This window comes from Triturus cristatus, chromosome 8, assembly GCF_964204655.1.
Source record: "Triturus cristatus chromosome 8, aTriCri1.1, whole genome shotgun sequence".
NCBI classification, from domain to species: domain Eukaryota; kingdom Metazoa; phylum Chordata; class Amphibia; order Caudata; family Salamandridae; genus Triturus; species Triturus cristatus.
In genome coordinates this window covers 881,149,058-881,176,844 of record NC_140591.1, presented here as the reverse complement: position 1 = coordinate 881,176,844, position 27,787 = coordinate 881,149,058, and the positions used below count along the sequence as shown (strand labels likewise).

The 27,787-nt window shown below is 43.7% G+C and overlaps 2 protein-coding genes across 4 annotated transcripts in view; one reads left to right on the top strand and one right to left on the bottom strand.

Annotated features, from left to right (window-relative positions):
- ZFX (zinc finger protein X-linked) overlaps positions 1 to 27,787 on the bottom strand; it is a 630,213-nt gene that overhangs the window by 498,028 nt on the left and 104,398 nt on the right. The gene's annotated exons all lie outside the window — the stretch shown is intronic.
- On the top strand, positions 14,754 to 16,394 carry LOC146805216 (zinc finger protein 862-like). The gene has a single exon (XM_085623781.1). It carries the CDS (start codon positions 14,754 to 14,756, stop codon positions 16,392 to 16,394), a length of 1,641 nt encoding a protein of 546 aa, XP_085479907.1.

Sequence of the window (27,787 nt, the reverse complement as noted above, 5' to 3'; positions counted from 1 at the left end):
TGGGTTGGAGCTTTTCTTTTTGAAGCACAGATATATGAATTGTGAAAATAAAGATCACAGTGTCTCTAGAATTCATTTCCACTCTTAAAGAGCTGTATCTAACAGTCCTGCTCTTACAACTACATGGCGATGCTCGACTAGCATACCTATAGAGAAGTTGCATCCCCTCATACAGAAGGACAATAACCATATTGTGAACATCTTCAGCTACCAAGATCAGGTCCATAAGCGGACCATACACTAGTTTTGCAGAAGCCAAGCTGTCTAGACTGCATACATTAACTTATACATTCTACAAGTTAATGTGTAAGTTGCAGACAGGGCTGCTTAGAAACACCCACTGCTCTATGTTTACAAGTATGTACTGGAGTCAGCACAATTTAAGCAAAATCATCTGCATGCACCCATTCAGAGCCTGTAAACTGAAGAAGAACACATTCATGATAAAGCCCCAGGATCACCAAGTTACATTTTCAATCTCATTGCCACCATGTCAAAATGAGGTGTGGAGGCCAAACGCTTGACAAAAATCATATGAACAAACTATGGCGATGCATTTAATAGAATCATATCGAGCTGTGCTCATTCTTTCCCCCAAGATGGAAAATGCACATCAGTGAATATTGCTTAGAACACAAAAGGTAAAGTGTCTCGAGCAGCTCACGCGCATGCCTGGAAGGAACACAGTCCCTGCACTGCTTTCAGATAAACAAAGAGCAACATGTTTGGTATAATTCAACGTCTATCAATTCCCTACTGGTCCTTGTGCTGGACTTCAAATAAACACAAAATTCCATTTTCATGGCCAACAATATAAAATAAGTTTGTTTTGATGCTGTTAATTGAGCAGGCAAATATGCCAATGAATCCTTCAGCTCATGAAGTTTCATTACTACCTCAGTTGCACAACAGCAGAGTTTGCAGTCACCAAGGGCTGTATAGCTAACAATCTGCATATCAATTCCTTAACAGTTGTCTCCCCTGTAACCATATAGAGCAGAAACTCACCTGGATCAGATAGTACTACAACAAGTTTTAGCCAGTCCTTTCTTGATCGTGAGACAAAGATGAGGGAAGAGTGAAACTAATTAGCAATAACTAGCCACCCCACAAAATATATATCTTATGTACCAAGCAGAAAATCTTCATTCAGTTGATATTTGTCTAAAGAATAACGCTAATAAATGCTCAACATAAACATTGTCATCGGCTGCAATCCAAATCTTAATTGGGTGCAAAGATATCCCCATCAATATGCATTTTGAACATAGTGTGGGGGTAGACTGCTGGAAAGGAGTTTGACTGTTGGGATATGAGACAGGCAGGGAAGGTGACCGAAATAATGAAGTTACCTGGAAGAGCAAATTCAAGGAAAACATATAGTGAATAGAAATAGCAGCAGGACAGAAGTAAGAAAGAATTAATCGAAATGAAAGAGGGGAGGAAGGAAATAAAAGCAGATTGTTTAGGAGCATGGGAAAAACCCCATCCCCATGACTTTTTACAGAGTAAAACAGAGTAAACGCTAACAACCATGTTTATTAGACTTTTTTTAAACACTGGAAAAACCCCACCAGAATTCACAACAAATAAAAACTGAAAACAGGAAAGCCTACAAATAGTAAAACTATTGGTTCTCAACCAGGAGATAGGGCTTGCAATGCAAATGTTCTGCAAGGGTATCAATTTGAATGCAGGTTCACTTCAGGTTATGGGTGCACAATGAGAATGGTTTACAACGCGTCAACTTGTAGCAATGTCTATATTATTAGTTCATATGCTCCCTCATGGAAATGTCATCTTTTAGCCTGTACTCCCGGCCAAAATATGATAAGGTCTACTATACCTAAAGCACATTCCCAATAGGTTTTGCTCCTCATGGGTTCATTAATTAGAAACTGTCAACATGTCAATTAATTCCAACTAAGCTACCGTTTTAAGGATGAAAAAAAAAATCACTAAATTGAAAAAGCTTCAAAAGAAAGTTGTTTTACACAAGTCAGTAGCCTACTAATAGTGCATCACACTTCTCCAATTTCTATTGCCCTTAAAGCTTCTGAAGCAAGAAGTGAATGCAAGTATTGAAAAAAACGGTAGGCCCACACATATTGAGGCAAAAGGTTGTCGCTGAGACCAAAGTAACCTGCAAGGCACAGAAAATCTGTGCCACCTGCTCCACTCTTGCCAGCCTTTAAATTAGCCATCAAAACCATTTCTAGATATAAAATAAACAGAGGAACAAAACAGAAATGCAAACGATGATAGAAAACTCTTAAAACATAATGATAAAAAAATGACAACGAGAGGGCAGAGCTTTGCGGCAGGCAAAATGGCCCCTCTCCTGCAGGTTCCATCGGCCACTTTGATTCCTTGTCAGCCTGAGTTGGTGTAGCAGGCCTTTTGGGGGTCGCAGGCTGAGGAGGCTTATGGCAGAGCTACCAAAGTGATGGGTTGATATTAAAAAAAAGGGCCTGGTTGTCACTGAAGGAGTTCTCTGCGCGATTCATCTTCACTCCTGTACTTCCATCAAGTGTATGGCCATTTACACCAAAGAGGGCAGGATTGAAAAAATTAGCCATCGTGCCACACTTCTCACTTCAGGAGGCCGTCTGACATATTAACGCTTTCCAACTCGCCCTCATCTCCCATGCAGCGAGACATGAAAAGCCAACCCATACCTCTGAGCCTAACTCTGTCCCCATGTATTTTTATTTAGTTACCATTTTTCCATAGCAATTCTGCAGGCGAGTGGTATTAGTGCAGTATAATTAGAAAAGTTGCACATTTACAGGGAAATGTCTAATGAACTGAAGTATTTTGATAGGTTAGGACAAATAAAAGATTACCGAAAAAATATTTTACCAATTGGGGCATAATCAACAGGTTATTTTGGCACTCTATGCTTTGTGGAAATAGTCAATAAAAGAGGAACAGAAAGAGAAAAGAGAGAAGCTGATGACTTTCATAGTAGTGCAAGTGAAAACTGATTAGTGTTTACTCAGCAATTTCCTGCGTGAAGGAGTATGCCTTGGGATCAGGGTGCCTGATTTCTCCATGGTTCTGAGTGAGAAGGTCCGGCCTGACTGGGAGCTTCTGGTGAGGAACTACTGAGAGATCTAGCAGTTTTGTGTACCAGGGTTGTCGGGCCCATGTGGGAGCTACTAGTATGAGAGATATTTGCCTGAGTTTCCAAAGTAGAAATGGAAGGAGAGGGAGAGGGAGAGGCGGAAAAGCATAGGCAAACATCCCTGACCAATTCATCCACAAAACATTGCCTCCTGGTTCAGACACCCACTATACAAGGGCAAAGTGTGGGAATTTCGAGTTATCTGCGATTGTGAACAGATCTATTTGTGGAAATACCCATTTGTGGAAGTAAGGTAGGAGGACGTTTGGGTGAAGTTCCCATTCATGGACTTGTTGCCATATCCTACTGAGGAGGTTGGCAAAAACAGTCTGTTCCCGGAAGGTGTTCCGTTAACAGATAAATGTTGTGATGTAGGGCCCATAGCCAAATGGTCTGACATAGGCGTGAGAGCTGTGGAGAGTGTGCGTCCCCCTGTTTTTGTAGATAGCACATGCCTGTTGTATTATCTGTCCGACTAGGATAACCGTGCCGATAAGATGAGGTAGGAATGCTTTCTTTGTGGAACTGGCTTTGGTGTTGGCCAAACAGCGCATAGCAATGGCCTGGAAATCAGTTGCCAGTCCAGGGCTGGGAACCTGCAGGGCAAATGTGACACCGTGGACGAGAGCGGAGGAGAGGGCCCTAGGGCTAGGGGGTGAGGATGCATTCAATGGTGGGACTGCAGACAGAGAATTCCGAGGGCCAACCGATTGACTGAGGAGAGGGCGTCCCCTCCCCTCCTCCACCTGAGACCCCCCCCCCCCCACACACCGGAGACAAAGGCACACATTGACTTGGCGGACGCCTCGGTGGGTGATGCCATAGCCCCTGGTGTCATGGATGGATTAGGGCCGGTTCCTTTGCCCTGTGTGGTAATGGGAGTTTGGTCCCTGTGGAAGAGGTTCCTCACTAATGGACCTGTGATGGCTACCTGGCCGGTCGCCCCACTGTCCTTGCCCCAATGTTTGTGGTTAAGATTTTCCAGCACTGACAATTGGAAGCGATCACTTGCTGGTGTTAGTACACCTGTGTGTTTAATTGTGTTTGTTTCTTCTTCTTCCCTTTCTATTTTCTGTTATAACATTGGATATTTATTAGATGTCACAATTCTCATTTTACCTTTTATGGTTTGAAGCACCCCTCACTCAGATAAGTGGAATCATCTTGTCAATAACTGTGTTGTGGATTACTTATTGATGGTGAATGAAGATTTGTATGACTGACCTTCATTTTGCACCATATAGGACATTCCGAATTTGTAATAACTTCATTGGTACTTTTATTTTGTGATTGATTGCATCCTCGGGTGTCTATTCTAAACGGCAATAAAAAGATTCAATGCTAGGTGAACAGCTTGAATGAAGTTCTAGGTAGTTGATGTGGAGAGTCTAGTGCTTGAACTCCCTGAGCTGTGAGGTCCTGTAAGTGTGCACCGCAGCCTGAGAGGGATGCTTCCATTGTCAGAATGATTTTGGGAACAGGGTTTAGAAAAGGCCTCCCCTTTAACAGGCTGTTGGTGTTCCACCACTGCAAAGGGTGAGGAGTGCTGCTGTTTATCAACAGTAGATCTTGTAACTGACCCTGTGACTGAGACTACTGTTTGGCTAGACATTCCTGTAACAGATGCATATGCAGGCAAGTGTGGGGTACTATGGTAATGCAGGAAGCCATCATGGTTAGGAGCCGGATGACTGTCCTTACTGTGAGCTGTTGATTGATTTGAAAATGGGATATCAATGTTTGCAGATTTTATATTCTCGCGGTATTGGGATAAGCTAATCCTAGTTGTGTGTATTCAGGATTGCACACAGACACGGTTGAATTTGTTGAGGATGAAGGTGAGATTTGGCTATACTGACGATGAAGCCTAATTGATGAAGTAAATCTATGGTAGTTTGTGTGTGTTGCTGGCATACATGAGAAGTACTGGCTTTGATGAGCCAATCATCCAGATAAGGGAATACATGGATGTTTTGTTCCTGACCACTGCTGGGTACTTGGTGAACACCCAAGGTGCAGTAGTGACTCCAAAGGGTAGAACTTTGAATTGGTAGTGTTTTCCTGCTATCACAAATCTTAGATATTTACGATGTGCTGGGCGTATTGGATTGTGGAAATAGGCGTCCTTTAAAATCGAGGGCCACAAGAAAGTTGCTTTGTTGTAGGAGTGGGATCACATCTTGTAGTGTGATCAGTTGAAAGTGCTCTGACAGGATGTAGTGGTTTAGAAGCCTTAGATAGAATATGCCGTAAAGATTAGCCCTTTTCGGGGATTAGAAAGTATAGGGAGTATACTTCTGACCCTTGATGGTGTAGAGGGACGAGTTCTATAGCTCCTTTGAGAAGAAGAGCTTGAACTACAGGTTTGAGCAGTGTTTGATGCTCCTGTGGTAACCTGTTGTTGAGAGGTGGGATGATGGGAGGTGTGGTAGTGCGCTCCAGACAATAGCCATGTTGGAGAACACCCACTGGTCTGATGTTATTGACTGCCATGTGAGCAGAAAGTTTTGTAAATGACCCGACAGGTGTTGTATGGTCAGGGAAGTCACTGTTTAGTGGTGGGTGTACCCCCACGTGGGGAAGCACCTTTGCCCTTACCTTTGGCATTATTGCCTCTGTAGTAACCTCTGGAGGAGGAATATTGGTTTTCGCTATATTAGTAGGATACGTCCAGTTTGAGGCAGAATCTCTATTTGCTTTTGTTGAGCAGCCAATTATTTCTTTAATCTATGGCGAATAGGCTCCACTGGATTTTTGGTAGCCGGCCTGTAAGGTTTAGGATCCAAGCAGTAATTGTGTTTCCATGCCGAAGCTTCACTCGATACCGAAGCGGGGGATGTGGACGGTCGGCTCAGCACCGATGGGTGGGTAGGTGTCAGGGTTGTCAGCGTACAAGACTTCGCTGGTGTTTTGGTGCGGAGCCTGAAAGCGGGGTGCCCAAACCAGCTGCTCGGTGTCAACCATGGCAATGAGGTAGTGGTGGTCCGAAGGCTTCTTGTTCAAGAGGTGCAGTGTATTTTTTTGAATGTGTGACACAGGGTTGAGATGCCTGGGTTACAGTACTCACTGTGAGACTTTGGTGTGACATCTGTGATCTCGAACTTGACTTCGGATTCGGAACTGCCCTCAGATAACGCCTCTTTTTCAGCTATGGAAGCTTGTGGGTGGTGTTCTTCTTCACCAACTTCTTCCTCGCTGAAGATGTTCTCCTCCACTGAAACTCTAGCTGGCATGCCTGACTGTCTCTGAAGGATTTCTTCGAGCGGAAAAAGCAACAGGCCTTGCAATTCGCCTCTCTGTGTTCCGATGACAAACACAGGTCACAGACCTGATGGGAGTCGATCCACAGGTGTTTGGCGTGGCAGCTAGGGCAGAAACGGAAAGGAGTCTGTTCCATTTACAGCAGGGCATTGTATCGAGGACCTGATTGAGAATAAGTTCAAAGCCCCGAAGGGCAAGGCCCTGAAAGGGCCACTGTGGAAGCGAGTCAGTTCGACAAGAGATTGTACCTTGATACTCAGATTGGGAAAGCGCAATCTAAAACAATACCGGTGCAGGTTAGAGTGCATTAGGAACCGAAGAGAGATCTGCAACGGTCTCAACCAGGAGCATAGGCACACACGTCCAAACCTGACGGCAGAAAGAAAACAATCTAACAATTGAGTCAATGCCCATCGCATTCTCACCAAGAGGAGTCACTCGAACTCATTACTCGAAAGGATTCTTCGAAGAAAAATAACTTGCACACATCCAGATCCAACACTAGATGGCAGGAGTATGTAAAGCACTGTTATCTACAGCTACACAAGCCTTGACCAGAAAGTTTGATTAAGTCCTTAGCACTACAGGCCGAGCAGAGGTGACCTCTTCCTCCAGCAAGGCACTCACAAGATGGAACCAATGAAGTTCAGAATGCCCAGAACAATGAGCAGTCAGTGAGAGGAGTGGTCTGCTGATAAGCTCACTTGTTGAGGCACCACCAGAACAAAGAGACATGAAGGATTCTCCAGAGAGCTGTGTTAGTGCCAGCATGAATAGGCGCATGCTCCATTTATTGGCAAGACAAATGCGGGCAGATTGAGTAGGGAGTTGGCGGGGAAGAGCAGGTGCAGCAAGTACCAACCGGACGAAGCAAGGCCTAACCACAGGGTGACAGAGGTGGTTAAAACCCGCAATACACCAGGCTGACAAAACAATAAATAAGAGAAGATAGATTTGTTTCCAACCAGCAGCTAGAAAGCAGAAAAGTGCAAGATAGATACAGTGACTAGGTATTGGATCCGACAGTGACTGGATGGATTGCATGGATTCTGAATAGTTACTGCAATTCTCTTCCACACAGAGTCAACTATTTGTTTCTGCCCTCGCATGAACACTGATATGGTGGTAACGTTTTGTTCTATACAATCCCCAGACACTGTCGTGTCATACTATGTATACATCAGTGGCACAACAGCTTTTGGATTAATAAGTGGCATTTATTCCTTTTAGGAAGCACCCCCTGATGAAGGGCATGGCCCCGAAATGCACTGGGGTACCTGTAAGCAAGAATGTATAACTGCCACAGCAATGAATACAATTGAAAAAATAATGTGAATACAACATTATGCAGATGAAATTTCAAAAGTAATTGAAATAACGAAGAATCTATTCATTTCATTAAGGAGTGCTGGGTGGGTTTTTTCTTTCCCTGAAGGAGAACGCTCTGCAGCAGTCCCTTAACAAAACACAAAGAGGTGAACATTGGGACTGACCCTCACTGGGTTTTAAGACAGCACACACATTGCAATTCTGAAAATGTGGTCCATATGATCATGTGCCCATGTGATAAGAAATACATTGGCATGACAACATGAAAAGTGTGGTTAAGAATAAATGAACAACGGAGTACCAACATGTGCAAAAAGACATCCACTACTTAACAAAACACTTCCTCAATCAACACCGTACTGATATGGAACTACAGTGGGTCATGCTGGAAGCATAAGGACAGACCAGGGCTCAACATCAGTAAAATACTATTTGACCTCTTTCAAGTGATGCGGACGTTTTGGGCTGGTTGCGAAGTTGTAAAGTGGATGGCTCTATTATATAAAAGACTCTACGGCCAGGGTCAGGACGGGGGGCCTGATATCGGACACCTGCGAGGTGGGCAGAGGAACAAGACAGGGCTGTCTGCTGTCGCCTTTACTGTTTGCCCTGGCGATGGAGCCCCTGGCAGCCCGCGCTAGATCGGGCCAGCACTACCACGGTTTGAGGGTGTCGGGGCAGATCCAATACATAGCGATATGTGCAGACGACTTATTGATGTTTCTAGCCGACTCAGAAGGGGCACTCAGTGGGGCAAAAGAACTCCTGCATGCTCTGGGAAGACTGGCAGGGCTTGGGGTAAATTGGGCAAAGTTGTGTCTATTCTCGACCAGGACAAACAGATTAGGGTCGCCAGAGACGGAAGGGGTGAAGTGGGAGGATAGATTCCTGACTTACATGGGCACTCAAATATACCATGTTCAAGGGGACCTGTTAGAGGGCAATATAGGGAGAGCGATGTGAGCCACTAAAAGTAGCTTCGACTTCTGGGGGACCCTCCCATTATCAGTTGCGGGCCGGGTTGCCATCCTAAAGATGGTAACATTGCCAAGACTCTTGTATTATTTTGGCTCACTACCAATATGGATTCTGCCTCGACTGTCTACTCAGCTCAAAACAATGGTCACCTGGTTCTTAAGGAGAGCTGGGAGACAAAGGGAGGCACTCAGTACCATGACGCACTCCAGAGCAGAGGGAGGCTTAGCTGTGCCCGACTTGGAGGCCTACTATCTTGCGATACATATGCAGTGGTTCACGAAATGGGTGGCAGGACAACTCAGGGGGACAGATGACCAAGGGGTTGACGCCCGAGCCTGCGACTACATTCACAGATACTGTTGAAACTCCCCATACCGGGTTGTTTGCTACCCTCTGACTTGCTAGTAGTGCATAAATGCTGGAACAGAACCCTCAGACGAGTGAGGACCCGATGCTCTTATGCACCTGAAATTCCACTGACCATGTGTGAGGCTCTGCCCCACGGGGGAATTGGCGTAGATTAGAGGCTTGGAGAGAAACCAGGGATATCTGCCATTGGGGATCTATATGAAAAAAGTGCCATGCGCCCCTTCAATGACCTCCAAGAGAGGTATGACCTTTCGAGAGGTGATTTTCTCCTACACACAGCTCTCACTGCAGCCATGCGGAAACATTGGCAGACGGGACTTTCTGAACCCCAGACGTCCAAGATCTGCCAATACATAGTAACGGCAGCAGGAACTTTCAAGGCGGTTATTTGTTTATATAGCTGCCTAAAGCATGAAATACTACAACTCTTGACTAAGTTACGTCTCAAGTGGGAGGAGGATTTGGGTGAGGCTATAGCTGAAAAACCATGGGGGGAGTTGGTGGAAAGAGCCTGGAAGAGTACTAGGAACGCGCATTTCCAGCGGCTCCAATTCTACGTCTTACACAGAGCGTACCTCACCCAGGGTAAGATTAACAAATACTTTGATACCAACTCAGCTGCTTGCCCGCGCTGTAATAAGGGTCTCTGAATATGTCCTGGGATTGTCCAAATTTGAGCAGTTTCTGGGAGGGGGTTGTCACAGTCTTGGCGACCGTAACAGACAGGGAGGTTGAAGCGGCCCCAGGTTATTGCCTGCTGCACTGGTTCCCCCACACAGCCAGGAACAAGGTCACAAGTAAGTTTTTAAACTTGGGGTTGGTATTGGCTAAAAGAGATATTACTAGTCACTGGAAAGCGAGGAATGGCCTTAATATATCCAGATGGACGAGATAATTTGTTAAATGGGGGGGGATGCGAGGAAGCAGTAAGAATGCAAATAGCAACAAGCATTTGCAATGCAATAGGTCTCGCATTTGCGAGAGTTTGAGCTATTAGCATTGTAAATGACAGTGCCTTTTATTTATGTTTAAAATTTTTTTTTTAAATAATAAGCATTGTCATTTACAATGACAATAGCTTAAACTCGTATAAATGCGAGACCTATTCATTTTTTTAGTTTACTTCAGCAGACGAGTTTGCATCACGTACCCTTTATACATTGCAGTCTCTATCAATATGTTAAGATAATTATTTGTTCAAGAAATTAAGTGGGCTTATGTGATGGACTGAGAATTCTTAGAAGCTGCGGTCAGGTTTGTTATGATGGGCACCTGTGCTCCATATTGTGGGCATATTGGGTGTTATGAGGAAGTAGACAGCGGTTATGTGTGTCCTATTGTTCCTCTGTGTACCTGGTTCTATGCTATGATGCAACCAGGGCAGGGGTGGGGGAATCATATCGCCCGACGCCCGAACCATGTTGTTTTAATTCACGGGCAAGAAGATTTTTTGTCTATTTATGTCCGACGGACATGTAGACATTTTTAATCACGTTAGAGTGGCTCCCAAACTGTGCCGCGGCGCCCTGGTGCGCCGCAGGGTCGCCGCGCACGATGTGGGAAAGATAGTGTCTGGCCGTGTACACAGGCAGTAAAATACTATGCATTTTTGTGGCTGTGCTTGGAGGAAGGTGGCCGAGTGCGACACACAGCGGAGAGTAATTTTCCTGATTCCTCTCAGAAGTTCCCTACATCGTCTGGCTATGAACTTTAAAAAAATGATGTACACTCGGAGACCTTCAATCAGACATTTTTTCTTCACTATTTATGCAAATGATCCTTATTCATTGCCCCCGGTTTTCTACTCTTTGAGCCACGTGACCTCACAATACAGTAGCAGTGTCGTCAGCACTGACGCCTATGGGAAGGTTCTACTTTGGATGCTGCAGGGTAGGTCAAGACTTGCAACAGAATATTTAAGAGAACAAAACGTTTCTATTTCACTTACTTCGGGATACACACCTTAAAATTCTGAATATTCCACATACTCATAATTAACTTCCTTCAGGAAGCGTAAAGATCTTGATAAGCGTCAGGACTTACGCTCTCTTGAGCTGGAGGATACTGCACGTCACTGACCCCTTTTTGCCGATCACTGCCATGCCCATTCACCATGACCCGTATATGCTGCAGATCGCGGATTCAGGTTAGGGTGCCACTGATTTCTAATTTCCATGAGACACCATCTTCGTCACTGTGCCAGCGGTGAAAAGACAAGTGGCAGACGGCCATGACTGAAGGCCCAGGATTCCTGTTGGTTGCAGCATAGTCGCTCACACAGCTCAGCCTCCACAGGAGTGGGCCTGATTTTCAGACCCTCGTTTTCCTGGTTTCAATGATCTCAACCCTGCAGACGACTGGATAAAACACAAGCAATGCAACCATTGGCTACCGCCTCGGAACTGGAAACATTTCTGCCCCGTAACATAGCAATTATTCAGTTTTAATCTCGGAAGTAACAAGATATAGTGAGCACAACCACCAACTGTGGACTTTGTGAGTTTAATTTTAATGCAAGTGGTAGTACTTATGGAGAATGTACAAAGTACCAACAAAGCCTCCTGCACACAACTCCATAAGGAAGGCCTGACGCCAGCCACTCGGTGCTGGGGGTTCATGATCATCAAGGCTAAATATTTCCCCCATGAAACTTGATTAGAGTGAGTGACCCGCCTAAGAAAACTCCTGTTTGCATATGTTTACTTTGATTTTTTTCATTCAGGATGAACCGCGTATTGCAGCTTAGCGCGGCAACTGATATGCAGCAAAGTACGGGGGGGGGTTGCAAATGCCACCTGCTTAATGCGGGGACAATGGTTTCGCCCAAGAGCGTACGTACATGCGTACGTACGTGCTTTCGCAGACGTAGCCTCCGCGCCATTACTGGCAGACGCAGCTCACCCGCCCTGCCCTGCTGTGCCTCGTGGGTCCGTCTTCAGAAGTTACAGGTATGTGCGGTCAAGACAGAGGAAAAAAAAAGTTTAATAATATGTGTCAGTGTCCATTCCTTTGCTTTCAAGTGTCGCCGCGGTCCCAGCAGACAGTCGCACACCTCCCGCGAGGCGTGTGTTTGGCAGCTGCACTACTGAGATGTTAATCTGCCTCCAGGCTACTGCAGAATAATTCAATTGTCACATTTTGTATCGTTGTCACTTGTGGTTTAGGTGGCGTTGTTTCCCGGCTATCTTATCTAGGAGGCGCACATCTCTGGATGAGCCGGCGGGTTAGAGTGAAGCTTGCCCCATCAGCTAGGGGTTCTGGTGCCTCGGTGGATGTGGACTCGAAACACCTCCTCTGCACCAGAGTCTGAACCCGAAACTCGCCCCTCTTCCATCACAGGCCGCGCAGGCCACATGTTTCTGTGCATGGGTGTGAATCAGTTTAATGCCTGGTTCCGCCCCCCGCCCATTTCTCCCTTTCAAGGCTAGGCGTTACTTTGCTTCGATTGATGTGTAACCACATTTATCAGTTAGATCCTTTGCGTATAACCCCCAATTCCTACCCCTTATATGCCTTAGGTTCGTTTGCATCCGGTGCACGTAGATCATACCAGCTCCTTCCTCAATCTCCCCCCAGTCTTTCTCCCTTTAAAGGCCATACGTTTCTCTGCATCGGTGGACCTGCACTTTGAAACCCTCCCCTCGTTTCATCTTCCACAGACTACCTCTGATCCTAACAAATCTGGGCACAGGTTTGTTCCTTCCTGTTTGTACTTTCCCTGTGTACTGTCTTGTGCATAAAACATGCGCACGTTGGCGCCGCTCTTCTGCTCCGACTCTTCCTCAATGCCGGCTTGTGTTTTTAAGTCAGTTGTATTTCTTGGCAGGAGACGAGTATGGCAGGCCACCAGGTTTTAACGTGCGGGCACCTCCGCCATCGTACACTGCTGCTAACATGCTGCGCGTGCGACCTCCACCCTTCACGACCTCCTGCGTGTCTTTTCTCTGTCTGAGAGCCCAAGTGCTTTTGACTTTTAGGCCCCCTGTACAGTGAAAAACAAACACAGATCACACGCACACTCATGCATGAATAAACACACAAACGCCGCGCACAGTGGAGATCCCTGTTTTGTATAGTTGAGTTGTATAGTTGAGGTTGTGACCTCGGTGAAGTTAGTGCGTAGGGGGGTAACATGCCTGCTGCAAAGAACATGTACAAAGTCGATTACAGAGAGTGCATAGGATGGAAACAGATCTGCAGATTAATGCTTTCAGTAGAGACATCCGTTGGTGACTTGTAATTTATAACTTATTAAAGAGTCCTAACTGTCCTAATATAGAATAGTGAACTATTACTTTCAGCCCAGAACTGCATAAACACACCGACAAATATACATTACAAAATTGATTAATGTTGCAAATGCAAAGAGGGTACATTTGGCGAAAAAACGATTCGTATTATTAGGAAGCTCCCAACTTTGCGGTTTCTTTTTCGATAACTTACCGATTCGCAAGGAACGTAGGGCTCACGTCTGGCTTTCTGCCTTTCCTGTTTATCTTCCCTTTTTCCTTTCCTTTCTTTATTACCTTCCTTAATTCTTTATTTTTCTTTCCTTTCTTTTTGCCTTATTTTCTTTTACCTTTCATTTTTTTCTTTGTTCATTCTTTCCTTTACTCAATCATCTTTCTCAAGCAGTCAGTTACACATGATTTCTAATGTTTTTCATTTATTCTTTATTGGTAACATGGATGGTAGTTTTGCATTAAAGTTTATGAAAGCTTGTACTTTTCCAAAGCTCAAATCCTTGTTCTTAGTGTACATTCTTTTCTTGGCTTCTAGGTCTAGAGTGCCAGCCAGTGTAGCACCAGCTGTGCGTTCACAACTTTGCATGAAACAGAATCACTACGAAGCATAGAGGCAGCATAGAGGTTCATTGCAGCAGGCAGCAGCAACCCTGGATTCTCGAAGTTTGGAAAAGTGTAGGAGGAAACCTCATTCAAGATTTAGCGTAATTTCCTATCTGTGAAAAGACAAGTCTGTTGCTATAAATAACTCAACATTTGTGGACAGTGAGTTTTAAACTCAATTAAGTAGTCTCATACTTGATCACTTTTTGTCCAGTTGACAGGCAAATATGTCTCAACAAAGTCTATTTAGCTTTGGATTCAAAAAAAGTAAAGACAGTGATAAAGATAACCCAGGAGAAGGAAACCCAAAAAAAACAACTGAGGTTGGGCCGTGTAGCACTGCACAGAATCCTAACATAACTAAGAACAAAAAGTATGACGCTGAAAAAAGAAAACGAGTTTTTCAGTCACACTGGGTGGAATCCTGGCCATGGCTAGCCCTGAAGGAAAGTCCGGAGGGGGAAGGACCAAAAATGTACTGCACTATTTGCCAAAAATATCCTACTATAGCACTCAGCTATTCGGGTTCCGGTAGGAATGCATTCTTAAGTGGATGTGACCAGTTGCGCATTGAACCAATCAGAGCTCATGAAACTAGTAAGGCACATATGACATGTGTTTCATGGCACCGCCAGGAAATGAAAGAAACCACTTTGCAATGTCAGACCCCTACAGCGAGTACCTCAAATTCCAGTGTCCCTACAGAGCAGCCCCTCATCATGCAAGCACTGCAAAAACTGAAGGAAACAGAAAGAAAGAAACTGACCATCTTGTTTAACAATGCTTACCTAATTGCAAAACAAGGTAAGCCACTCTCAGACATGGACACCCTATGTAGGGCTATGAAGAAAGCAGGTGTGGATATAGGAGAAAATTATGCAAACCGCGAAAAAGCCACAGAGTTCATAAGATGTGAGGCGGATATACTTCGACAGGACATCAAAAAAATTGTTTCAAATTCTCGCTTCATCTGCATTATTGCTGACGGAAGTACAGATAGTGCAATCACTGAACAGGAAACTGTGCTGGTCAGAGTAGTCAATGGTGGGAAACCCTACACTCTATTTGCAGATCTTGTTCCACTTGAACATGCACATGCTCAAGGAGTTCTGGACGGTATAGTTAAAGGAATTAAAAGGTTATCTTTGGATTTAGTAGATATAAGGTCTGCAGAACATCCAGGTCCATCACTAATAGCTGTCAATTTCGATGGTGCTGCAGTTATGATGGGATCTAAGGGAGGGGTTGCAGCACTCCTAAAGAAAGACATTCCTTTTCTTCTTCCGTTCCATTGTGTAGCTCACAAGCTTCAGCTTGGGATTCTAGATGCTGTAAAATCCCATCCCTCTATTTGTCAGTTTGAGCAAACTTTGAAATGGATTTTCAAATTCTATTGGTATAGTCCTAAGAGGCGAAGAGATGCCAAAGAAATTTCAAGAATAATTGATGAAAACTTTGCACATTTCACTGATATTAAACAGGTTAGATGGGTATCCAGCAAAACCAGGGCTTTGGCAGCCATGCAACAAAACCTGCAGACAGTGGTTCTACACTTGGGACAGGTCGCAGCTGGTAGTGATGATTCTGCTGCGAAGGCAAAAAAGTACCTCTCAGTTGTTACTAGTTTTACATTTATAAAAAACCTTTACAGTCTGAGAGATGTTCTGAAGCCAGTGTCTCAGCTTTCAGAATTCTTTCAGTCTAATGAACTGCTTTTATTGCATGTTCCACCTGCTGTAGAGAGGTGTGCGTTGACCCTAGTAGGCCTAAAGAGTGAGCTGGGTGAATATATGCAGCAGTTTAAAAAACTGTACCACCCTGAAGAAAAGAAGTTTGGACACATTTCTACTGATGGCTGGGAAATAAATTTATTAGGACACTGCCCACCAGCAGCAACAGTCCAAAGTGACAGTGAACTCATTGACAGTATGATTAAGTACATTGATAAGAGATTTGAAAATTTTAATAGCATGCCAGTTCAAGGTTTTCAGGCATTTGATTATACACTGTGGCCAGAAAGTAGAGAGGAGCTCTATACATATGGGCTCTCTGATATTGAGGCAATTGTACAACATTTTGAGGTACTTTTCACCACAGACGAGAGGTTAGCAATTGTAGAGGAGTTTTGTGGACTTAAAACCCATATGAAAAGCTTTCAGACCAAAGGTATTCCTGTATTGCCTGCATATTCCACCCTGCTAGCAACAAAACCTTACTCGTTGACTAATATATTAAAGCTTGTGGAGATGATGTTCACATTCAGTGTATCTACAACAGAAGCTGAACGTGTGTTTTCTGCCATGAATATCATTAAGAATCCACTAAGAACACGGTTAAATCAAGATGTTCTCCAAGACCCAATGCTTCTTAAGGTAGAAGGACCCAACTTTGAGGATTATGACCCCAGCAGAGCTATTGATCTCTGGCTTACAACAGGAGGCACAAAGCATGTGTGCGGACATAAAAGGCCACATCTATCATAACTGTTGAAGTACTAGTTTTAGAGCATCCTGCCATGCAAGATCGTTTATTGTTGTATTTCTATATGTTTGGATGAAAAGGGATTATAATATCGCTTGACAAGTTTTCCTTTAGCATTATTATTGCACAGCATTCAATGGTACTTTACTGATTTTAATAAAGCAAACATATATTAATGTTTCTCTGTCAGCCGGAGCCCTTTGGTTTGTTGTGGAACGGGGGTAGGTGGGACAAGTGGATTTTACAGGACATGTAGATCTCAGTGGCATTTTGTCCCTTGGACAACTAGATTATTTGGAAAATTCCACACCCCTGACCAGGGACAATGTGATTGGCTTGTAAGTCTGCGGTGATTCACTGTGTGATTGGTCAGAGTGCCTGATGTGATTGTGAGGTGGAATTTAGAGAATGTTGGGAAAGGGAAGATTCGAGTCAGTCTGTAGTCTGTCGGAGGTAACTGCAAAGGCAGCAGCCCACCAAGAGATAGGATTATGTGGGTTACTTTCCTGTATCCTAAGGGGGCCCTCCAAGAGTTGGATGCTGGCATGTTTATTTTCCCAGAGAGCTTCTGCTCTCTGCATTCAAAGGGTCTGGTGAAGTTAAAGGAACATTGCTAATCAGAAGGGCAGAGCCATGGTGAGTGCAACGCTTTGTTTGGTCTATATGGAGCACCCCAGACATGTGTAGTTTTGACACTATTGCCTGTGTCCATGGGGGACGTGAACTGACATGCTGAACCAGAATGGATTCGAGAGGAGGGTATGAGGACAGCTAAGCTGACAGCTTTGCACAGGTGTGCGTGTGTATACGATTTATAATTAATATTGGCAGCAAGATCATTGTTTAAAAACGGACGCCACCGGAGGGGAAGATTTGGGACTACGGCAACCAGCATGCCTTACACTGGAGAGCGCATGCATGGTGAAAAGAAGCGGCAGTCCATTTTTTGTTTTTGAACTTGCCTACCCTATGATTAAGATGCCGGAGGCATCAAAACAAGTCAGGGACATTCAATAATCAGGTGTGAATGCTGTTTGCTGCTAATAAAGGGTTCTGAAGAGCTATTTCCTTGTGGTGTGAGTCTCTGAAGCTCGGGAGCTTCTTTTGGTGGATAAATCAGTAGTTAATTTAATTTGCCAATGAAATAAACAAATAATAAAATAAGCGGAAGAGCCTACATTTTAGCTCAACGGGGTGAGCTCACTTCTACCACTGGTGCTGCCCATTTCCACCTCTCAATGTTGGCTACAATACCTGATCCGAGTTGTGAGCAAGTCTACCTTCCTGGTGAGGGATTTGGGAGATTCTCTGTTCTATTTTTGAAAAAATGTCACTAAGTACGGAAAAGCCTTGTTTGTAGTAATGAACAGGCACGGTTAGAATTCATTTGGCCACTCAAACCCCTGGATAAGGGCCCTACTGCACCTGCTATACTAATGAGAGCTACACTCCTCGTTCCATGTCTTCCTGCATTGCCGTTCCAAGTGATGTACTGGTTATCTGTCTAAGGAAGGTCTCCATTGTTGCTGTCTGTAAACAGTGATTCGGGTAAGTTAGCGTTTCCTAAAAAATTGAAGTACATTTATAGATATTATATAAAACATGGCATAACGGATTCTTCATTTATGGTCACGGTGAGAACTGTGGTAAGATTAGATGAGACTTACCAGAGGCAGTGCTGGTGTTGGGGGTTTGGTACATACCAGTGACTTTTGCAACCCTCATGAATTTATTTTCACCACTGTCTTGAGTTTCTGAAAAGCACTGTCTGAAAAAGGTTGAGCAGGGTGTTAAAGGTCACTGGAGTTGTAAATGAACTGTGAGAAGCAGCACTACCACTGCAAACTCTCATCTTTATTCAGTGTTCTTGTCTTTTATATGATGTTAAATGAATACCGGTCCTCTAAATGTAGTGTTGGTGAGCCTCAAATTAAGTACGGGACAGCACCCTGCTCTACAGCCAACCCGACACCACACAGCCACACATCCTACTGCCCACTTAGCCCTTGAAAAATTAAATCGTACATGCTGCAGCAAATCTCACTGAAGTTCAAAATATGTTTGACCGTAACAACCCATTCCTGATGGAATTGTGCTGGCTGCACCTCCTTCCTCGCAGCCGAAAAGTTAGCAAACGTTGCCACATTATCCAGACTGGAAACTATAAACTACAAAAAATAAAAAATAAATAGAAAACATGTCTTTTCTGCCTATGACCCCTATACTTGGACCAACATGCCCATAGACATCAGATGCCCCAACCTTCTGCTCTTCAGAAAGACCCTAAAGACAGACCTCTTGCAATGGGACATTTTATCACACATATGCTTTGGCTCATCGAACGCAATGCCAAATTGTGCATTAGGACTCCCACTCTTGTCCAGGGATGAGATCCCCCTCTAGTAAGTTTACACAATTTACGTTCTCATACTTAAACACAACAATACCAAAACACAATAAAACACAATAACGCATTATCAACTGACAGGTGTTCTGCAAACACCTGTGGTACCATAAATGGAATCAAACTGATTTGAAAAATGCGCTGTAGCTGCATTCAGCTTTGTAGTTATTCTTTTAGAAGCGAAATCCATCCTTAAAATATATTCTGAGGTTTCTCCCTACTATTTTTTCAGAAACTAGCATGTGACAGAACTCTGACACAATTTTATTCGGCCTTTTGATTGAAGTATACGCAAACCCAATACAAACTGTTTGGAAAACATGTTTCACTCAAATAACATGTGGAAAGAACAGGATTGTCTTGGGCTATATTAGGCCCCACAGTTTGTTCACGTTAGTGATAGACAGAAAGTAATTTGCAAATTAGAAACGATTACATAAAGTTATCGTGCCAATCAGAAACTGCAAAAATATTCATTATCGACAGAGATACAGCTGAATCCTTGTACCACTATTTAGTCCACAACAGTCAAATCAAATAGCTGCTTCAAATGAAAGAGAATAGAGGTCCAATTGTAAAGAATTCCCAGCTGAAATCTCAAAAATGTTCGACGCACTTATTATTCCAGACAGAATAAACATGTAGCTGCAGCGGGGTTTTATGTAACATGCTGACACATTAATGCAGCGGAATATAGGAAATCAAGCGCTTAGCCGAGAAAGCCTCTGGAGCTGCGGGCTGGTGATTTGAAACCGTCAATGTCTAATGGGTCTTAGCGTGGCGTAAAGACGCATTACATTACGGCAGCTTTCAGGGCGCCGCGCTGAAAGACAAGTGTTGCTGAGATAGCAGCCAGGGACGACATTTTCTATTCTGTCATTCCAAATGCAAGTCTCATCCACGGCGCAGCGATACCATGTTTGTCAATGAGCATTTTAGGGCTAAGTGTGTTTTTTTTCCTAAATCTCAGCGAACGCTGGTAAACTTCGGTGTTGCAGGCAGAAGAACCAATACAAACCAAGGTCACTCGACGGACCACACATAAGGGTTGTGTTTTTGAGCAGCTGACTGCAAAATGTTAAGAAGAAGCTATCACATACAGAAAAGTGTATAGAACGGAGGCTTCATGCCTCTTCGGAGTAAGTCTCTGGAAAGACTGTGTTTATTCGCTAAACAGATAGGTCATCTGGCGATGAGGCTATGTCAGCAGGAGGCGTCTGTAATGAGACGCTATTCAGAGAGGAAGCTTCTTGCTTGTGACAGCTCCGTCTCCGTGACCCATGTTCAAAGTTTACAAAATGTAGGTTTACAAAAAAGGAAAAAAAAGTAAGAAGCAACAAGTGGCGTTGAAGGTGATTCAATGAAAACAGTGGGTGTGCCGGCAGAGGAGGCTGGATCTGCGCAGCAAAGCGGCCGTGCGGCCGCGAAAGTGAAAGTGATCGCGATCAAAGCGGCCATGCGGCTGCGAAAGTGAAAGTAAACGCGGCGCGCGCGCCCGCGCACATGCACTGTAGCTCTAGGCTGGCCTGGTAGCACTTTTTGGAGCCCACATACAAAATGTCTCTTCGAGCCAGCGCATGCGCTGGGCTCAGCGAGACCTAAAAAGGACAGGGAGCAAGAAAACACTAGAAACAGCCAAGGCATGGGTGGCACTGGTAGAGCTCTTGAAACACCCAGATGAGGACAGGGAAGATAGTCTAGTGGAAGAAGGCCCTGCTAATGAAAGCTAGCCCCCCCTCCCCCAAGCTATACCACAAATCCTAGGTGATGCCCACACATCAGGCCGGGCGCGCCACCTCAGGTGCCCCCCTACCGAACTCCCAACGACACACTATCATTAGAGCGGAGGGTGATTTAAAACATTTGATAACACTAGAATACACAGATAGGGTTCGACTGTAAGCGACACGCCTGGGGGGTGGCGAGGGTGCTAGACTTGTTGAGGGAGGGTTAGAGTTATATAGGAATACAAGGACTGACAGAGGGGATCCTTGTAGATCAATAACATACTCTATGTTGTCGATACTATGTAAAAGGTTGCTGAGACTTAGTATTGAACCGTTGCTCTGTTTCCTTCTTCTATACTACCCCACAATTGGGAGTAGTGGGTGACCGTAACTGAAGAGATTCACTTTTGTTATTGTTAAGTAATTTTCATTGCTTTTGTCACTTTTCACACATCATCACTGTAACTAGTAATCCATTGTTATATACCTACTAAAAACCCAATAAAATCTGTAAAAAAAAATAATTCGGTAAAATACCATTTGAAAGGGTGCAACGGGGGGTTTACCGTTTGAAGAAACGTGTGGATGGCCTAAATGATGATATTCCATGGTTGCAAATGTAGGCCATTCAGTGCCTGACCCACCCTCAGGGTTCGGAATAAGAATAACAATAGGATGGCTCCCACTTAGTGGGGGCCAAATGCACATTATGATCCCCTAGAAAGATTTTATTCAAATCAAAATTAATCATCCACCATAGGGAGATAAACATTAAAGATATAAAGATATCCAGCCACGGTTGCATACACGAATTTCACAGATTTTCCATATATATATATACATAAACTGAAACCACAAAAAAGATGTTTGGGAAAACCTTTTTGTAATAATTGTGTGTACAGGAAATTTGGGAAATAATTTCTTCTGGTCACTATGACCTTGGTGAACTGTTAACGGTTCCCTTGGCACTTTTATCTCTATGCGGGGAAAAAAAAACCATAAAGATCGACTGAATTTAAATCATCATAAAGGTGGTATGAACAGAACGTAATTATGCCCTAACCATAAGGGCAACTAACATTGTTCTGGGTCATTCACAAGAAGGCATTATTTGTAACAAGGAATTGAAAATAGGTAGTTAGTATGGTCCACGCGAGCATGTATTTCTAAGCAAGAGAGCTCAGATGGACCAACAAGCATTTGCAATGCAATAGGTCTCGCATTTACGCGAATTTGAGCTATTGCCATTGTAAATGACTATGCCTTTTATTTATGTTTTGGTTCTTAAAACATAAATAAAATAAATTCTCATTTACGATGACAATAGCTTAAACCTGTGTAAATGTGAGACCTAATGCATTGCAAAAACAGAGATACACATATAGAGACAGACACGGACACACAGAGACAAAAACACAAGCAGATATGCACATATAAAGACAGAAGTGCATACACATAGACTCACACAAACACATTCATGCACATACAGAGACATATTGCACATACAATAACAGTAATACACACACAGTGATGCACACACTGAGACAATGATGCACACAGAGGCTTGATGCACGTACAGAAACACTGCTGCAGAGATAGTAATACACATACAGAGACAGTGATGCACAGACAGAAACAGTAATGTACATACAGACACAGTGATGCACACAGATGAGTGTTGCACATACAGAGACAGTGATGTAAATACACAGAGAGGTACACACTAAGACAGAGACACACACAGTGATGCACACACAGAGACAATAATATACACAGAGACAAAACGCACAGAGACAATGACGTATCCACAGATAATAATGCACACATAGAACCAATCATGCACACACAGAGACAGTAATGTACACACATATACAGTGATACACACACATACACAATGTATCTAAGCAATGCTTGTATGCGATCTGTACAGAATTTGTATATCATACTTATGTTTCATCTCCTGCATGTCCACTTTTGCTGTTGTTTTTCCTACTATTAGTTTACTTGTAATGCCTATCATAGATGCATATGCAGCGAGCGCGTCAACAAAGCGAACATGCGCGGATTAGAAATACATGCTTAACTAGGTATCGAATAACACTGCTGCACGTTACAGACACCCCTGAGCATGAACGCTTACATTTCCCAAATAGCTAGATCATGCATACGCCTTCCACTACATAATCGTGGCTCTTGAAGATGTACTCGAGATTCTCTTATATACACTATGATTGTCATCACAAACATACAATAATGACGTCACTATCCAGTGCATTACCCCTGCCCTCTCGGGTGGTAATTAACAATTGCGTTAGAAAGAAAGTAAACTTTAGCGGGGTTTGGAATAATAGAGTGAACGCCCCAAGCTCATTAGATATGCGGCGGGGGGGGGGGGGGATCCACCGGCTGTTTGTGTGGAGAGTCTGAGCACAGGGCAGGCGCTGCTGCGCTCAAGCGGGCTGACACAAATGGGCACTGTAAAGAAACGGCGTGTCAGCCGCAGGCGGACTGTGCACATTGTACAGTTTGACAAATTCCCAGAAACGAAAAACTCGCAACACTAAAGCCACTGCGCGTAACGATATTCATTTCCATACCGAGCTAATATGGATAATATCAGCAATAACATTAATAACAGCAACAAATATAACAAGAACATCCGTAATTATTTTTAGCATTATTTCAATTGGAACATTTTTAGAAATTTTTGTGTTGCTAGCAGAAATCTTGCATTTTCGTTGATAGCATTCTTTAATAAAGTTTGTAGTAAACCCCCCAAAAAACGTTCCGCCACCAATACGACGCTTTCACACTAAATTACGTAAACAATAGCAGTGTAATCGTGACAGCATTATTGTACGAGACGGCGTTTATTTCATTTGCGCAAAACCAGTGGTGCGCGCGCACCACAGAGGAGCGGGGGCAAGGGAGCATGCCAGCAAGGCGAACGCGCGCTGCCGCGCATGCTAGACACCGGTGGGAATGGGTGGAGCAAACGCGGGACATGTGCCCGCCTTTGCCCAATTGCGTGCTGTATTTTTTATTTTTTTAAAAGCACGCTAAAGCCAATGGCAGCCGGCGAAAGCAAAACCACACGCACGAGCGTGTGGTTAGCTTTCTGAAGCCCAGACAAGAGGTCATGCGCTGCGCGAGCAGTGCTATGCGCTGCGCGAGCAGTGCTATGCACTGCAACGCTAGGCGCGAGACCTAAAAACGACATCTCCCATGAGAGAGAGCTCGGCGGGCGGTTAGATATCTCCGACCAAGCGCTAATCCCAGCCCTTAACACAACGCTGAGTAACAGACACTAACATCAGGAGGAGGAAAGGGATACACTCTAGGTAATCCAGCAAGGGAGATCCTTGACGAAGTGAGTGAAATGAGATCCAAACCCCTGCCCTTACGGTTTTCTGTGACCAGCCTCTCCCATTCTTTGTTAATCTGGAACAGAGAATGTATGCGCGTATTTTTAGCCCTGGGCCTATTTCATTACTCACACTGGTGCAGTGTGACACTACAGGACTCCTTCACCTGACCCTCCATGAGGTGAACTATTCCCGGAAGCAGGATAAGGAGTTTTTGAGTATACTGTCGGTGCATGACTTTCGCTAAGCTAAAAGTCATAAATGAACCGTAGCACGTCATCAGGGAAATATGATTTAGAAGTTAATGTGTGTGTGTGTATATACTCTGGCCACCACGTACTGTTTAAAATCTAACTACACATATATGGTGTAGGTCTTGTTGGTCATTGAAAAGTTTGGCATTATTCTTTTTATTATATTATTGTATATATGTTTATGTCTTCTAGGAGTAACCTCCCAAAACAGAAGGACTACGTTTAAACCAATTGACAACCTGTTATTGTATGCGTGGAGTAGGAACACATGTGAAGAATTTGTATAGGGAAACTCTGCAGAATTCAAAAGGATCCAATTTGGTCCTGAAGAAATCCTGGGGCCGCTTGAGGGCTGAAACAGGTCTACTAGCAGTGGATATTAGCACCATAATAGAGCTCTTACTGTCCCACTTTCTTTTGATTTTAAATATCCCTCCTCCACCAATAAATAAAGATTAGAGAAGTTTGATTGGTAGGTGGTAGGGGTTTTTATTGAACTCATTTCCTTTTTTCCCCTTAGTCTCCTTCTGATGACCAATACACAGCCCTAAATAAGGGGCTAGTTCGCCATTAGAGGATTCTTTGGCAAACGCGGGATGGCCGATGATGAAGCCAGACACCCGTTGGGGGTGTGAGGAAATCCTGATCTATTTTTTGCACACTTATGTGAATCCAGAATAACTGGATGAAGAAAGTGGCTAGCTAGTAATGCACTTTCGGTGAGGAAATGCCCACACAAAGTGTGATAAGCCCAAAAAAGAGGCTGGTGATATAGGGGTCAGTTTGTCTTTTTTGTGGCTGTTACATTTCTATGGGAGAACACAAACTGTTATCGTTCCCCAAACAAACCCTCTCCCATTCCTCGGACCCTATATCAATGTGGTCCACAGTGGTAAATAGGTATTATCAATCAACCAGATAGCCTTGGTTTTATTCAAGTTAATAAAAGCCAATATTTGATAGCAAGTTTATGGAAAGCTGTGAATTGCCTTTGCAGACTGGTGGAAGCGGACTTTGATACAACATCAGCCGCATACATGAGCAAGTTAATTTCCTGACTACCCCCCTACACCCCCCTTACCTCCCTGACCCAGATTGGGGGTGGGGGGGTAAAGAAGAACAAACGTTTCTCAGTAACTTTGGTACGTCGGCAGGTAAAGAAAGAAAACCATAGAAATAAGTATTTACCCTTCCTTGAAGCCATTCTTAACTGCTATAACAGGAAAAAAATTGTTGGAGGAGCCTACAATTTGTTAATTTCAGTTACAAAAAGCTGCAGTTTACTGTACCAAATGCGCAGAAGAAATCTATAAATGGCATTTAGAACAGTTGCTTCCTACGAATCACATTTTTCTGATAAAAGTCGAAAGGTCATGATTTTATTAAGTGTTAATAATATGGTCTAAGGCCACTTCGCTCTAGCAGAAATGGTTTAGACCAAATATTGGCCTAGATTGATGGGTCTGCTTGACAAAAATTATTATGGGTATCCAATTTGGACCTATGCAACTGGGTCACTTAACTGAAATAATTAATTTGAAAACTTCACCTTTGTTACATAGATTAACTGGAGAGAAACCAGTCTAATTTGTGAATGGAAAGAACGTGCAAAAGGAGGAGCTGAGTTGACACAATACAAGTTATCAGAGTAAGCTTACCATACTTGATCAAATATGAGTGCTACTTTCTTGGCAAATTCATTACAAATCATTTTAGCTACATATGACCAGAAGTGTTGAATGTTCCTTATGATTACCTCCTAGGAGACAGTTTGGCTCTATAATCAATTTACCAGGCACATTGGTGATTGAGCACTATATAAGGAAACAAAGTTGAATAACTGCATGGTGTTCAAGCTCCTGATTTCATCAAGAAATATGGACTTCAATAAGGTTTAACTGGTGTGAGGGATACATGCAATTATGAGATTTCTAAGAGGGAACCTGTCTTGGCAAGATTCAATTAAGATCATCGAAGTATTTCTTAGATCATCCTAGCGAAGCAAATGCTTGAATGGCCTGACTTCTAGTTGAGAGTAAAGCAGGTTTACAGAAAACCATATAGTCAAATTAAAATCCTTAGTTAGCAATAGCAGGCAGACAAATATTAGATCTCAAAAATCACATGTAAACTATATTTAAATGAACAAAATTTTGTCATTAGGCGTCCTGTGCTCTTCTTATCCCAGAGCTATTGCATCCATGTAATACCACCGTAAACAAAGATAGATAATCCTGTTAAGATCCATTAAGGAGATCCAATATTGTACTCAAAACCAAACACAGGTTGAGTGCTCACAACAATGAACCCTTCCAGGATGCTGCCTCTTTTTTGGTGGTCAAGTAATGTAAATCTGTCTGAAAAAGAAAAAAACTTTTTGTAGGAACCACACCAAACACTGGCCTCTTTATCACTATGCAACTTTTTTCCATCTCATAATACATTTAACAATAGACCTACTACAGCCATTTTCAGTAAGGTCAGACATTTGTGAGCGTACTTTTTCATGAAACTGCTTTATCTTCCACACAATGGGCGATATGGGCTTGAAGTTATCAGAAGGTAATGACTGATTGCGAGAAGGTGGCCCGATATATGCTGTCCATTAGTTCTAGTGGGCACCTTGTATCAGTCCAAACAACCCCTTATGGTGATAGGTTAAATACTACCTTTATTGAAAGCTATCCTAGTGGTAGCTATGGAGAGCAGCCTTCAGGCTAAGTCTTGAAGGAATGTAAAGCAGCTTGTTTTACCAGTCTATAATCTCTCGAATGATAAAATGAAAAGACAACCACACCAGGTATATATTCAAAATATATGTATTTAGGATAAAATACACCCCTCTAGTCTCTTTATGAGACTGGAGTTCGAAGTACTTAATTTACAAGTTAGCAATCAACAGTAATAGCACAAATACACGTTTGGGCCCTAGGGGCGTACCAAACCATATACCAAATATGTGGTATAAGAACCACGACTGAAATAGACACAAGGCCTAGAGCCTGTAGAATCGCTGGGACCCCAAGGAACCACCCAAGGTAGTGACACAGGGGACCCACGGGGACTGTATGCAGTGTGTAAACACAAAAGCGGGTTCCCGCTAGCTTCTATGGGGAATGTCGCGGTTGGAAATTTAAAGGTTAGGGACACTTAGAATCAAGTCAGGACCAAACACTTTTGGACTTAAGAAGTTCTAGGGCTAGCACCCACGGGAGCATCGGAGTACTCGAGTTACCTCACCCAGGGAAGCCGGGTGCATATGTGTCTTTTGGTGTCGCGTCGTCGATTACAATGGAAGCTGGCGAAGAACTGCTGCCGCCGTGAAGCGGAGAAGTGTCCGAAGAGATCCAAGCCTGGATCTAGGATGGAACGAACCTGAAAGCAGAGGGGACAGAGTCTGGGTCACGAGCCAGTGACCGAGGGCAGGATGGACCAATGCCCACAGATGTCGGGTGCTTCAGGTGAGTTGATGGGTGTCTTGACTCTTCAGCCACGAGGTCCAGAAGGCGCTGATGACGACCAGAAGCTGGATTCGAGCTGTCCCATGAAGTCTGTCGAGTGCTGCGGTGTCGGCGACCAGATTGGACACAACAAGCCTTGGCAACGGTAAGTCACTGGAAGTCAGAGAAAGGACTGCAGGGCAGA

Excerpts from the sequence above, each read along its gene's own strand:
- LOC146805216 (XM_085623781.1), top strand. The coding sequence starts at position 14,754 with ATGAAGAAAGCAGGTGTGGATATAGGAGAAAATTATGCAAACCGCGAA.